Source organism: Penaeus chinensis, chromosome 26 (assembly GCF_019202785.1).
Source record: "Penaeus chinensis breed Huanghai No. 1 chromosome 26, ASM1920278v2, whole genome shotgun sequence".
Classification (NCBI taxonomy): domain Eukaryota; kingdom Metazoa; phylum Arthropoda; class Malacostraca; order Decapoda; family Penaeidae; genus Penaeus; species Penaeus chinensis.
Genome location: NC_061844.1, coordinates 12,718,911 through 12,731,410, shown reverse-complemented (window position 1 = coordinate 12,731,410; position 12,500 = coordinate 12,718,911). Strand labels below are relative to the sequence as shown.

The following is a 12,500-nucleotide window of genomic DNA, read 5'->3' as shown; positions in this document are numbered from 1 at the left end:
AGGGAGAAAACGAAAATGAGAATGTTATCTTAGGGAGAGAGGGAGAGATCCAGGGAGGAATAAATCAGGCTTGGACAAAGGGCAATCTAAGAACGAGATAGCACCCCCCTCCCCCCACACAAAAAAATGGAAGGGAAAATCACTCACTGGCAACCTTATCACGGTCTCCCACGGGGGGTGGGGGGGGGGAGGTCAGGAAGCAGACTACGAAATTGGAATTTGAGATTTTGTCTTCTTTCTTTCTTTTTTTTATGCCTAACAGTCCGAGGTGTGCATTTGTTGATTTTTCACTTTCCGTAGTTGATACAGTTTTTTATGTCTTTCAAATGCATTTTGTTTAACCTCGCATATATAACCTTGCTGAATTTACATAGTCTCCGTTACTTATCGATTACCTGTTGCATATCCAATGTATTTATTTGTCAAATAACTGCTTAATTTACTATTATAATTTTTTGTATTGAATAACTGCTGGTTTTTCAGACATTATTTAATAGTTGAAAAAAATATTGCATTTACTATTTAAAAATCCATCGCATATTTGTTACGTTCCCATCTATTAATCTATCAAAATAACTGAAGCGTTTACAATGCTAATTTAAAGATCTATTACCTGTTGAATAACTGTATATTAATCTGTCGAATAGCTTTTCTATTGCTATTTCATTTATCAGTCAAAACAACAGTTGCATTTCCAGTATTATTTTAGTATGATATCTTTACCTGTCAGTTTAATAACTTATTGAGATTATTTATCAGTCTGTCGAATAGCTGTGACATTGTCAATCTATTTAACTATGAGACTAACCGTTGCATTTACAATATCAATCTAGCACAATATCTTTACCTCCTAATTGAGAATTTTGTATTTAGAATCCATATATCTTTCGGTCGAACAGCTATGACTGACAATCTAGTTACCCATGAAAAGAAAACGGAGCCGAGGACTGCCAATCTATTTATCCGTGAAAAGAAAACGGAGCCGAGGACTGCCAATCTATTTATCCGTGAAAAGAAAACGGAGCCGAGGGGTTGGAGTGAAAGGAAAATCTATTTCGAGTGATTTTCTCTAATTTCACGTTTTTTATTTATTTTTTCTCTCACTCTCTCTTTTTTCTCTCCTTTTTTTTTTTTTAGGAGTGGGGGAGGGTCCTTTCATTTTTTTTTCCCCTGTTTTTGTTTTATTATTATTATTCCTTTTTGTGTTGTTATTTTTCCCTTTCTTTCCTCGTCTGGAAGTGACGGCCCGTCGGGAATGCTGATTGGGCTAATCTGGAGTCCCGGAGCGAGGGAATTGGGTCGTGACATTTTGCTATTGTGGTTATTATTGTGATTATTGTTTTAGTGGGGATGTTATTATTGTTGTTATTATCATTGTTGTTGTTGTTTTATTGTAATTGTTATTATTATTATTATTATTGTTATTGTTACTATTATTATTATTATTATTATTATTATTAATATTATCATTAGCTATAAATTATTAATATGTATTACTAATATTGTACTTATTGTTGTATTTCTATTATTATCATTAGTATTATTAATAACATTATTATTATGGAAATTGTACAGTGATCCATGTTTGTAATGAAAAAGGATGACCATGCAGCAAAATCGAAATTAAAGTTAATATTTGTTCTTAACTCTAAATGCGAAAAAAACGCCACATCACTGAAATCAACTCTAAGCTACTAATATCGCCTTAAGATTCACGTGCCTTCGAACAGACGCACGTTCAGGCACTCCCCTCCCCTCCCCTTCCTGAACCCCCACCCCCCTTACACCGTTAACGTATCAAGCGCCTTCCGAATTAGTCGTGGACCTTCTCGAAACTACTCCACTATCCAATTAATTCCGGGCTTTGAAGACACCATCGCATAGGGCTTCAAACCCCTCTCCCCTTCCCCTTGCGATCTCCTTATAGCCTCCTTCCCTCCTTTCCCTCTTTCCTTCCTCCTCTTTCCTTCCTCCTCTTTCCTTCCTCCTCTTTCCTTCCTCCTCTCTCGCCTCCTTCCACTCCCTCCTGCCCTTACCTCTTTCCTCCACGCTCTCTCCTCCTCCATCCCATCTTTTCCTTCCTCCCTTCTTTCCATCCTCTATTCCCGCCTCTCCCCCCCCTCTCCTTCCCATATTTCTCTATTCTCGCTCCCTCCCCTTCCCTCCTTCCTTTCCCGTCGCTCCCCCCTCCCCCTTCCTCTCTTCCTCTATTCTCGCCCTCTCCCCTTCCCCCCCCCTTCTCCCCTCTGGCCTCTCCCCTTCTCTCCTTCCTTCCCTCTCACCCCCTCCTCTTCCCTCCCTCTTCTATTCGCGCCCCCCCCTATCCCCCCATCCCCCCCCATCCCGATTCCCTCCACATATTCCTCGGTCCTTTGAATCCCCGAGCGTGCGTGAGCGGCGCGTCATGGCGAAGGAAGCCCAAGGAAGGAGGTTTCCATTCGTTGGGAAAATCTTGGCGGTGAATCAAGGTTGAATTATTCCCCGCTCCTCTCTCTCGTCCCCCCTTTCCCTGCCTCTCCCTCTTCTTATTCCCTCCTTCCTCCTCCTCTTCCTCCTCTTTCTCGTCTTATTCACTTCTCCCTCCTTTCATTCCCTACCTCCTCCTCTTCCTCTTGTCGTGCCCTACTTTCCTCCTCCTTTTCCTCCGCCCGTTCATTTCTTCCCTACCGCCCTATTTCTCCTCCTCTTCCTCCTCCTCCCTCTTTTCTTCTTTCCCTTCCCTCTCCTCTTCATCCCTTTCGCCTTCATCCTCCTTCCCTCCTTCCTCCTTTTCGTCCTCCTCCCTCTCCCCTTCCCTCCCTCATCCTTTTCCTCCTCCTCTCTCCCCTCTCCCCTCTCCCCTCTCCCCTCTCCTCTCTTCTCTCTTCTCTCTTCTCTCTTCTCTCTTCTCTCTCTTCTCTCCTTCCATATCCTCCTCCCTCAACCTCCCTTCCCCATTACGTATAATAGAGAGATTGCAGTGATTCCAGCTTGCGTAATCTTAGCAAAGGCCACGTACAGTACTTAACTTGCAAGCCTCGCCGTGCGCCTGTTCCTCCGCGCGGCCGAACTTGTAAGAATTCCCTGAGATTAGAGAGCGAGTTGAGAGGTTTTCGTTGTAGGCCGGGAGAGTCTTATGCTTCTATAGCCTTGCCTTGTATAGGTTTTAGAACGTATAGTTCTATTGCGTGCTGGCTTTGGGGCTGTTCAGTTTAATAGCATATTGGCTGGGAGTATATAGTTGTGTTGTATATGGTCTTAAGTCTGAGAGTGTAGTTGAATCGCGTAATAGAATCTTTATTATTGCACGCAATCTGATCGTATATTCCCATATCGTATGTAGTACTCTTATCGTATATACGCCAACGCCAACTCTATGTAGTCTTAAAGATTTAATAAATATAGCCCTATAGTATACAGTGTTTGGATGTAGGTCGCCCGCAGCCGCTGTTGCTCGGAGGTCGCGATGAAATTTTCAGTCGGACTGCAGGTCGCGCCGCTGACATGGATTTCCCGCCATTTTTCTTCGTTGGCTTTGCTCTTCGATTTTTTTTTTTTTTTTTTTCAGGTAAAAATAGTTTCAAGCGCTGACCGATGGAGACTGTTTGGATGCGTTTTAATAATGTAGATGGAGAGAAGAAGTAGAAAAATAGAGACAGTATCTCTCTCTCTATCTATCTATCTATCTATCTATCTCTCTATCTCTCTATCTCTCTATCTCTCTTTCTCTCTCTCTCTCTCTCTCTCTATCTCTCTATCTCTCTTTCTCTCTCTCTCTCTCTCTCTCTCTCTCTCTCTCTCTCTCTCTCTCTCTCTCTCTCTCTCTCTCTCTCTCTCTCTCTCTCTCTCTCTTTCTCTCTCTCTCTCTCTCTCTCTCTCTCTCTCTCTCTCTCTCTCTCTCTCTCTCTCTCTCTCTCTCTCTCTCTCTCTCTCTCTCTCTCTCTCTGTCTCTCTCTCTGTCTCTCTCTCTGTCTCTCTCTCTCTCTCTCTCTCTCTCTCTCTCTCTCTCTCTCTCTCTCTCTCTCTCTCTCTCTCTCTCTCTCTCTCTCTCTGTATTTCAATTTTTTTCTAAACATTCCCACAAACGTGAGAGATAAGCATTGTAGAGCAGGTGGGAATCCTTCTTGTCCGGGTTTTACGAAAGGTTCACGTACAAGAAGAGAGAAATGAGGAAATGACGTTAGGCAACAGAAAGAATTGCTCGAGCGGGGAAATCGTTGCTAGATTCCACCGCATTGTTCCAGCTGTTAAATAACAAGAACGACTGGCATTACTAAGCACTTGGTTGGCTCCTGTTTTTGGTTTTGTCCAGTTTATTCAGCTTTTTTTTTCAATCGTGTAGTTGAAAGATGGATGCGTATTAAAGGTGTATTGATAGTCCCAAGAAGGAGGAATTTTAGAGAGGGCCGTTCCAAGGCATTCCCAAAACAGGACGGATGCTTGGTGACGTAACGAGGCCAGAATGATAACGTAATGGCATCCCCGGCGGATTTTAGCGTGAATATTTGAGATATTAAAGGTGAAGTGGCGTAAGAGTGACACACTGATCAATAAGAATTTACGATAGCCACACCCAGCGGGACCTATGCGCTTTCCTGCAGCTTGTTGTGAAGCGATTCCCTTGCTTGGGGATTAGCTCTTGTACGGGATCATCCTTTGGGGAATCGGGGCGCACTGCCCGGCTCTTTCATAAGGGATTGAATAGCATGTGTGGGTAAATGGGAGCATGATCGCCCTTTCCTTTTTATTATGTTTAATAGTTTAGGGGATTGTCGCTTGCTTGGGTTTTGGTGTTGTCGGGAAACCTCCTTTGGGGTTTCGGAGAGCCCTGTTCGTGTTATGCAGGAGTTGAATAGCATTGGGTACGGTGGTGAGATCTTTTTTTCCTTTGCTTTAATTTTGCAATTATGTTTGTCTACGTTAGTGATTTTGTTTTAAGTATGATTGACAAGTGAGATAGATTCTCCAGCCGGAGCTTTGTCCTGAAAGAAGATATTTACATGTTTTATATCGCATTTTTCTACACGATAGTTCTGATCACAACTGAAGAAAAAGACATACAGTAGTTTTTTAAACGCTTAATTGCAGGTTAGACAATTACTCATTAATGAGAAGTGGGGTTCATTAGCTAAGCGACATCATTTTTTCATCATTAGGAATGAGTTTCCCGTGAGAATTTTTAATGAGGAACCGGAACCAAGGTGAATAGATTGATGGCGGATTTTACATTTTCAACAGTAATGGCAGTTGGTTTCTGGATGATTGTCTGTTCGTTTTTGTTTGTTCCCTTATTGTGTTTGAGTTTTTAGCTGTGTGTGTGTATGTGTGTGTGTGTGTGTGAGTGTGTGTGTGTGAGTGTGTGTGTGTGTGTGTGTGTGTGTGTGTGTGTGTGTGTGTGTGTGTGTGTGTGTGTGTGTGTGTGTGTGTGTGTGTGTGTGTACGTGTGTGTGTGTGTGTGTGTGTGTGTGTGTGTGTGTGTGTGTGTGTGTGTGTGTGTGTGTGTGTGTGTGTGTGTGTGTGTGTGTGTGTGTGTGTGTGTGTGTGTGTGTGTGTGTGTGTGTGTGTGTGTGTGTGTGTGTGTGTGTGTGTGTGTGTGTGCGTGCTTGTGTTTTTTGTGCATGTGTGTGTCGGTTTGTGTTTGTGTGTATCTGTGTATGCATATACGTCACGATTTTGCGTTATTATCTTTTGTTTATTCCATTCTTTTCTTCGTTCGCACGCCTGACGTTACTCGCAAATATTTTTCGTTTTGTATTGTTCCTCGGGTCTTTTACTGGAGCTATTCGAGCCTTAATATTTGTTTATTACTCTCTCTCTCTCTCTCTCTCTCTCTCTCTCTCTCTCTCTCTCTCTCTCTCTCTCTCTCTCTCTCTCTCTCTCTCTCTCTCTCTCTCTCTCTCTCTCTCTTTTACCACTGTGAAGAGACGATGATGATAACTTACCGTATATTTTACCCCATAACCATTGTGAATAGATATGTTGAAGTTAACTTATGTACTAATATTTCAGTCATTGTAGAAAAACGGAGAAGAATTACCCATGATAAAGATAACATGTATTGATCATTGAGCCATTATGGAAACACGTGAGATACCAAATATGTATTAATCCTCTAACTAGTAGGAATTACACACCATGAAGATAATATTTATATCAGTCTGTAAGTCACTGAGATACAGAGACAAAATATGCATGAATCCATTATGAATGACACGCGATAAAGATAATGTATTCATTAATCTTCTTCCCGCAGAAGAGACAAAGGAAAAAACATATGTATTTAGCCTCTAACCACTATGAATTAGACACAATAAATATAACATAGGTATTAATCTTCTAGCCGTTATAGAGACATGGAAGAGACAACATATATAAATCTAAGCCCTACGAATTACACACACACAGTAAAAATAACATATGCATTAATCTCCTAGCCACTATGGAGACCTGACAGTGACATGTATTCTAACCCTTGATCATCCCCTACAGGTTTTGCAGGTACGCCGGGCTACCTCTCACCCGAAGTCCTCAAGAAAGAACCTTATGGAAAACCTGTAGACATCTGGGCTTGTGGTAAGTTGGTTTGGCTCTTGTTCGTTGGTTTGTGTGTGAGGGCGAGGGTATTTCCGCGTTTGAGATGTTTTGTGTTCAGAGTGAGTGAGTGAGTGAGTGAGTGTGTGTGTGTGTGTGTGTGTGTGTGTGTGTGTGTGTGTGTGTGTGTGTGTGTGTGTGTGTGTGTGTGTGTGTGTGTGTGTGTGTGTGTGTGTGTGTGTGTGTGTGTGTGTGTGTGTGTGTGTGTGTGTGAGTGTGAGTGTGTGAGAGAGAGACAGAGACAGACTTATCTTACCCTTACAGTTGGATTACTCTTTTAGTGAATTTGTGATGTGAATATAAATTTCAACCCTTAGATGTATTTAAGCAATATTAGCACTATTCTTTAGAGCATATTTCCAACTCAGTTTCAAGACCTTTTATCAACAAGGAATGCATAACAGTTGCATAACATAGTCCCACTGAAATATTTACTATCTATCCTTGAATATATCTCTGATAGTAAGTTAACATATCCTGCTTTATCTTTCACTTCTGTCTAATCATGAATCCTTTTTTATCCCACAGGTGTAATCCTATACATCCTCCTGGTGGGTTACCCTCCCTTCTGGGATGAGGACCAGCATAGGTTATACGCCCAAATCAAGGCAGGAGCTTATGATGTAAGTCACCCGTGGATGAGAGGCAGGGTTGGAGGAGCCTGCTGGTGGGGGACACATGAGTTGTGGTTGCCCCCTCTTTGTGTGTGTTTAAATTTATGTCAATTTTGGAGAGAGAGAAAATTGGTTCATTTAGGGGGTTGTCTGTTTATAGAGAACCAGATTGGTAAGTAGAGAGAAGCTAGATAAATAGGTAGGTAGGAAGACAGATAGATAGTTTTGCAGTTTATATGTATTCATGACTTGTTTATATATGCATTGACATATGCCCCTTGTTTGATATATTTGAATTTTATATAATAATTCTAGGTGATTCTTATTTTGTGTAATAATATTTGTGTTATGAGCAGAGAATTGTGATATCAAAAACCATTGGCTGAAGAAACAAATATTATAGTGTATCAGATTTTTTTCATTATCTAATTTCTTTTCCTACTTTTTTTTTTTTGTGTGTGTATCTAATTTCATTGTATCATCACACAAGATCACAGAAACTAATAATATATTACTGTTTCCAGTATCCATCACCAGAATGGGACACTGTAACTCCAGAAGCCAAAAATCTTATCAACTCAATGTTGACTGTTAATCCAGCCAAGCGTATTACTGCTGCTGAAGCACTCAAGCACCCATGGATCTGCGTATGTTGTTCAAACATGTTTACTATTAACTGCCTTTGTTTATTGCAGCTGTTATAAGGAGCATTCTGTGATTTTCATTCATATAAAGGATATGAAGATAAATTTGAATCATAAGGAATGACAATGATGTGTCTTGAGATAATTAATTGTTGACATATTTGGAAAGTGTATCCACAGAGAAGATCAATGTGTTGCAAATCTATATAATGGAAATTTCTGATTTTTCCCCCTAGCAACGTGAGCGCGTAGCCAGTGTGGTGCACAGGCAAGAGACTGTCGACTGCTTGAGAAAATTCAATGCCAGAAGAAAGCTGAAGGTAAGACCACTTAGATATATATATATATATATATATATATATATATTTATACAGCTCTTGGAACAGAATATCATGACACGCTCTCTCAAGAGTATCATTGTAGGCTAAGAGTATTAACTCTGTAACTATGTAATTTTCATATTAAAGAAATTGATTAATAGAGATAATGCTAAATGCAAGATACTGAATTACTTATAATTTACACCAAAAAGAAGAAAGAAGAAAGGAGATCTAGATATTTGGCTTCTAGATGGATATGATGTACACAATATCTTATAGGTATCACAGATAGAACATTAATATTCATAGTTTAACTCCATTGTGTAAAGTCTGTATAATTTTTTTTTTTTATAAATGTCAAAAACTAATAATCAGTTTTTAAAAAGTGGGTTATCTGGATTTAATGCTACAGAGTATTTTTTTTCTCTAATTGATAAATGTATTGTATTCATCAGTGGAGCAGCAGTATCAGTGTTAAGAAGAAATAATTCCTTTAAGAGTTAGTGATGAAATGGCTAGTAATGTAGAGAAAGTAGGCTAGATATTAGATATCATTGTGAAGGAATAAGAAAAGCATCATGGAATACAGTTTAAAATATAAAATACTGATAATGTTAATTAGGGGGAGTAGTGAGTACCTTTTGAAGAAGGAATGTCAGTCATCCCAATAGTTCCCTGACATATATCTTGTAAGTTTGAAAAAGCAATTCAGGATGACACTAAAATTAAGATATTTGTTTATAATCTTCATGAACCAGCTTTTATTTTTGTATTTTTTTTTTTTTTTTAGATAAGTAGGATTTGTTGTCATATTTGATAATGTAATTAAGACAACAGTAAGATCAAAAGAAAACTGAGAAAAGCTTTTGAGTTATATATGTCTTTTGCCAGTTAATTTACCTTGTTAGGAGTTTAAGAGAAAGGCGTTAATGTAAACAAGTTCTTTATTTGATGTAGTAAAACAAGAAAATTTAACCAGTGACACCTGTATGGAATAGAGAAGTGCAAGTGTTTTGAATTGGAAGTAAAGATATTTTATACTAATAAATAAATAGTGTGAATGAATGTTCTCCATGGTGACTGAATGAAAAAAATGATGCTTAAGCTGCTCTGCATGACCCAGAAATCAGGATGCCATTCAGTAGTTTCCTGCAAAAGCTCCAACTCATTGGCAAGTTAGCAATAAGACCCACATAACCCATTCATCTAAAGAAGTTAATTTTTTTCTACCATAAAGCGGGACTTTTTGGTCAAATTCCGCAAACTAGAAAGCTTAGTGTTTTTGGTTATTTTCAGTCGTTATTGCATAGGATAGTGCAGAGAGATTTTTGTTTAATGATCAAGTATATCATTTGATATTATAGGTGGCTTGAATGCTGCAGGATTCATTGTATACTAGAGATATGACCATATGATTTCTTTGCTGCTACAACTTCCAAATGACTACTAGCTTGATATGACTTCAGCAAAGATGAGTAATAATACCCCTTTGAACCACATTTATACATAGCACAATAAGCTTATTCATGACCTGTTGAAAGCTCCTCTCTGTAGAGTAAGGGGAAAGCAGTCTCAACACACAGGCTTTAACACATAAAACAGATAAAGTAGTTCTCAGGGACACAGAAATGACAACTATAATATATGCTTTCCAGAGGATGTAGGATTGACACAGTATGCACTTTTGAATTGTGAAAACCATCATATGATGATTTGCTGCTGTTAACCTTCCATCATTTTAAATGTATCATTAATGATCAAAAGCAAATAGAATAATCAAGCTTAGGGAGAAAAAACTACTTTGTTAGTTTAAAGGTACGAGAGCCATCTTTCCAATATAAGTGGTGATTCATTCAGTATTGTAAATTATGGTAACCACCAGTAATATATGTAATGGATTTCACATGACATTAATCAATTTTAAAAATTGATATATAATTATTTGTATAGGACTGCCTGATGGAAAATGGACTTGGAAAGGAGGAATCTAAAATATTTGTCAAAGAAAAGTTCCATTTCTAAGCAAGCAGAATAAATTACATTGTTTTTCAATGTTGATCTTTTTATCTAATAAGTCATGAAAGGTAGACAGGTCAAGGTTGTAATAAGGGGTAATTTATCATCCAAGTCAAAAGGAAAATATTTTATAATTTTTGTTTCATCTTTTTAATAGAAGGTGAAGTCAAGATTGAGAAATAAACTAGTTGCAGTGTCCCAACAAGAAATTCAGTTGTGTAATATAATTGAAAAGAATACCCTGTATACATTGCTAGATATTAGATAATATCTGGAAAACTGCAGTGATAGAAAGATAATCATAAGACATTGTAATTTGCTGAAGTTGACTACATTTCTACTGAATGTTAAAGAGAGACAGTCTTGTTTAGTCATTGATTTAAAGGAGGTTGTAAGCAAATGCTATTTTAGTTAACAGAAAGGAGAAGAGTTTGCTGAATGGGTGTGAACCCAAGAAAAAAAGAATTTTTAAAATCAGCGGCATGATATTGTGTCTCGGGAGAAATGGCATATAAAAGTACTTTAAACACTTAATTAAAAATTCATGATCTAAAATTTTTATTTCAAATTTTGTGACAGTCTTACAGGTAAGCAGCTATTTCAAGAAAAAAGTCTGTGAGAGCCAGTTATCTATTGGTTATATCCTGGAGTTACGTGCTCAGGAAATAACATAAAACTTAGAGAAAGTACTCAAAATAAGAGCTGTGTAACTCCTCAGGATATAACAAATTGTTTCACCAAAAACTCAGAAACCAGAAGAAAAAGAATCTGAAAAACAGTAGCCTCATTGGGTCGTACTCTGCCTATCTCTCCCTTCCCCAAGTTGTTCTTCTCCTTTGTCTGTGCTTACCTTGGCTGTGTAACTGTGGTTCATGATCTGGTGTGGCCTCATTACAGGGCGCCATCCTGACGACCATGCTTGCCACTGCGTGCAACTTCTCTAGTAAGTCTGTGGGAATGCTTGTATCAGATTTTCCGAGTTTGTATCTTTTTATTAACATTATTCCAGTTTTCCTCTTTCCTTAACTTTGTTCCATGATATTTTCATGCCCATCTTCACCTTTTTCATATTCTGGGTTTACAGGCTGCTGCTGGATCTGCGCTTATGTAGTCATCTGTTTGATTTTATCAAGATTAAACAGATGAGACCAATGTAATATCAAACCTGCATATCTTTAGCTTGGTTTTGTAGGGTTTGTTCTGATTGTGATATACAGGTTTGATATTTAACATTGGCTTGTCCTGTATTTTATTTTGTTCCATATCACGGTTTGTCTTTTACCTTTACTACTTTTTTAACACGTGTGATGCTTATTTTGTTTCGACTGACCACTTCTGCTCCATCTGCGATCTTGGGTACTTGGTCTCCAGCCAACATTCTCCACACCTACATCCTTGTCCATAACCCCAAACCGTATTGCCTCAAACAATAAACTTATTGATTGGTCTTCACCCTAACCTGCTCTAAGGCTTTCAATTTAATTCCCTTGAGCTCCTTGCTGTCCGGCCCTCTTCCTCCTAATGTCACCTTGTATCATTTCATTTTCTCTGAACAACCCTATTTCCTGCCAGCTCTTTCTCCATTCCTACCCTGTGCTATCCCCCTCCTGTCAAACCCTTACCGTTGGTTGCCGTGTTGCAGGGTGCGATCCTGACGACAATGCTGGCGACTCGCAACTTCTCCAGTAAGTACGAAGCACAGGGTAAGTGGGCATCCCCTCTAGGCGGCAGTGGAACCCTAACCTCCCCGCTGACTGACTCCTTATACCCCAGTTTAAGACTCCCCTCAATCAAGTCATTGCAATGCCATATGTTCAAGTTGTGGAATCATCATGCTGAGAGGAAATGGCATAGCTTTGAGTTGGGACTGGAACGAGCACTTGTAATCTAAAGTGTCCTATTGTATGCTGCTCACATTCACATGCTGGAGCACATTTCATTTTCAGTATATAGAAGTGGGTTGGAATTAATGGCACCATAGATTTCAAGTGTCCTTTCAGGATGGGTTATTGGGGGGAGTCAGGGGCTGATGATATAAGCACTCCTACCTAAGATTCTTTGCACTCCTCTGGGTCATGATCTTTGTGAAATTAAAGATTATCCATGTATCTGCCCTAATGGCTTGTGGTCATCCTATTCGTGGACTCTTTAGTAGAGAATAGCCAGAAGTCCCTGTGTTCACGCTTTTAGTGCAATGTCCAAATCTTTACCAGATATTGGAATGTAAAGTGATGAAGAGAGATACAAAGTGGTAAGAGACGTTGCAAGAAGCCTGAAGGAATGGGACATATTTTCATTTAGTGTTTTGATGTTACCATATTTTATGTTGCAATAAA

At 39.1% G+C, this 12,500-nt stretch overlaps 1 protein-coding gene across 1 annotated transcript in view; it reads left to right on the top strand.

The window, feature by feature from the left end:
* LOC125038860 (calcium/calmodulin-dependent protein kinase type II alpha chain-like) overlaps positions 1–12,500 on the top strand; it is a gene marked incomplete in the record, with an annotated part of 223,328 nt that overhangs the window by 157,585 nt on the left and 53,243 nt on the right. The window contains 5 exon segments of the mRNA XM_047632477.1: positions 6,469–6,552; positions 7,099–7,193; positions 7,709–7,831; positions 8,065–8,148; positions 11,062–11,107. Of these exon segments, the coding sequence (XP_047488433.1) occupies positions 6,469–6,552; positions 7,099–7,193; positions 7,709–7,831; positions 8,065–8,148; positions 11,062–11,107 (432 nt within the window).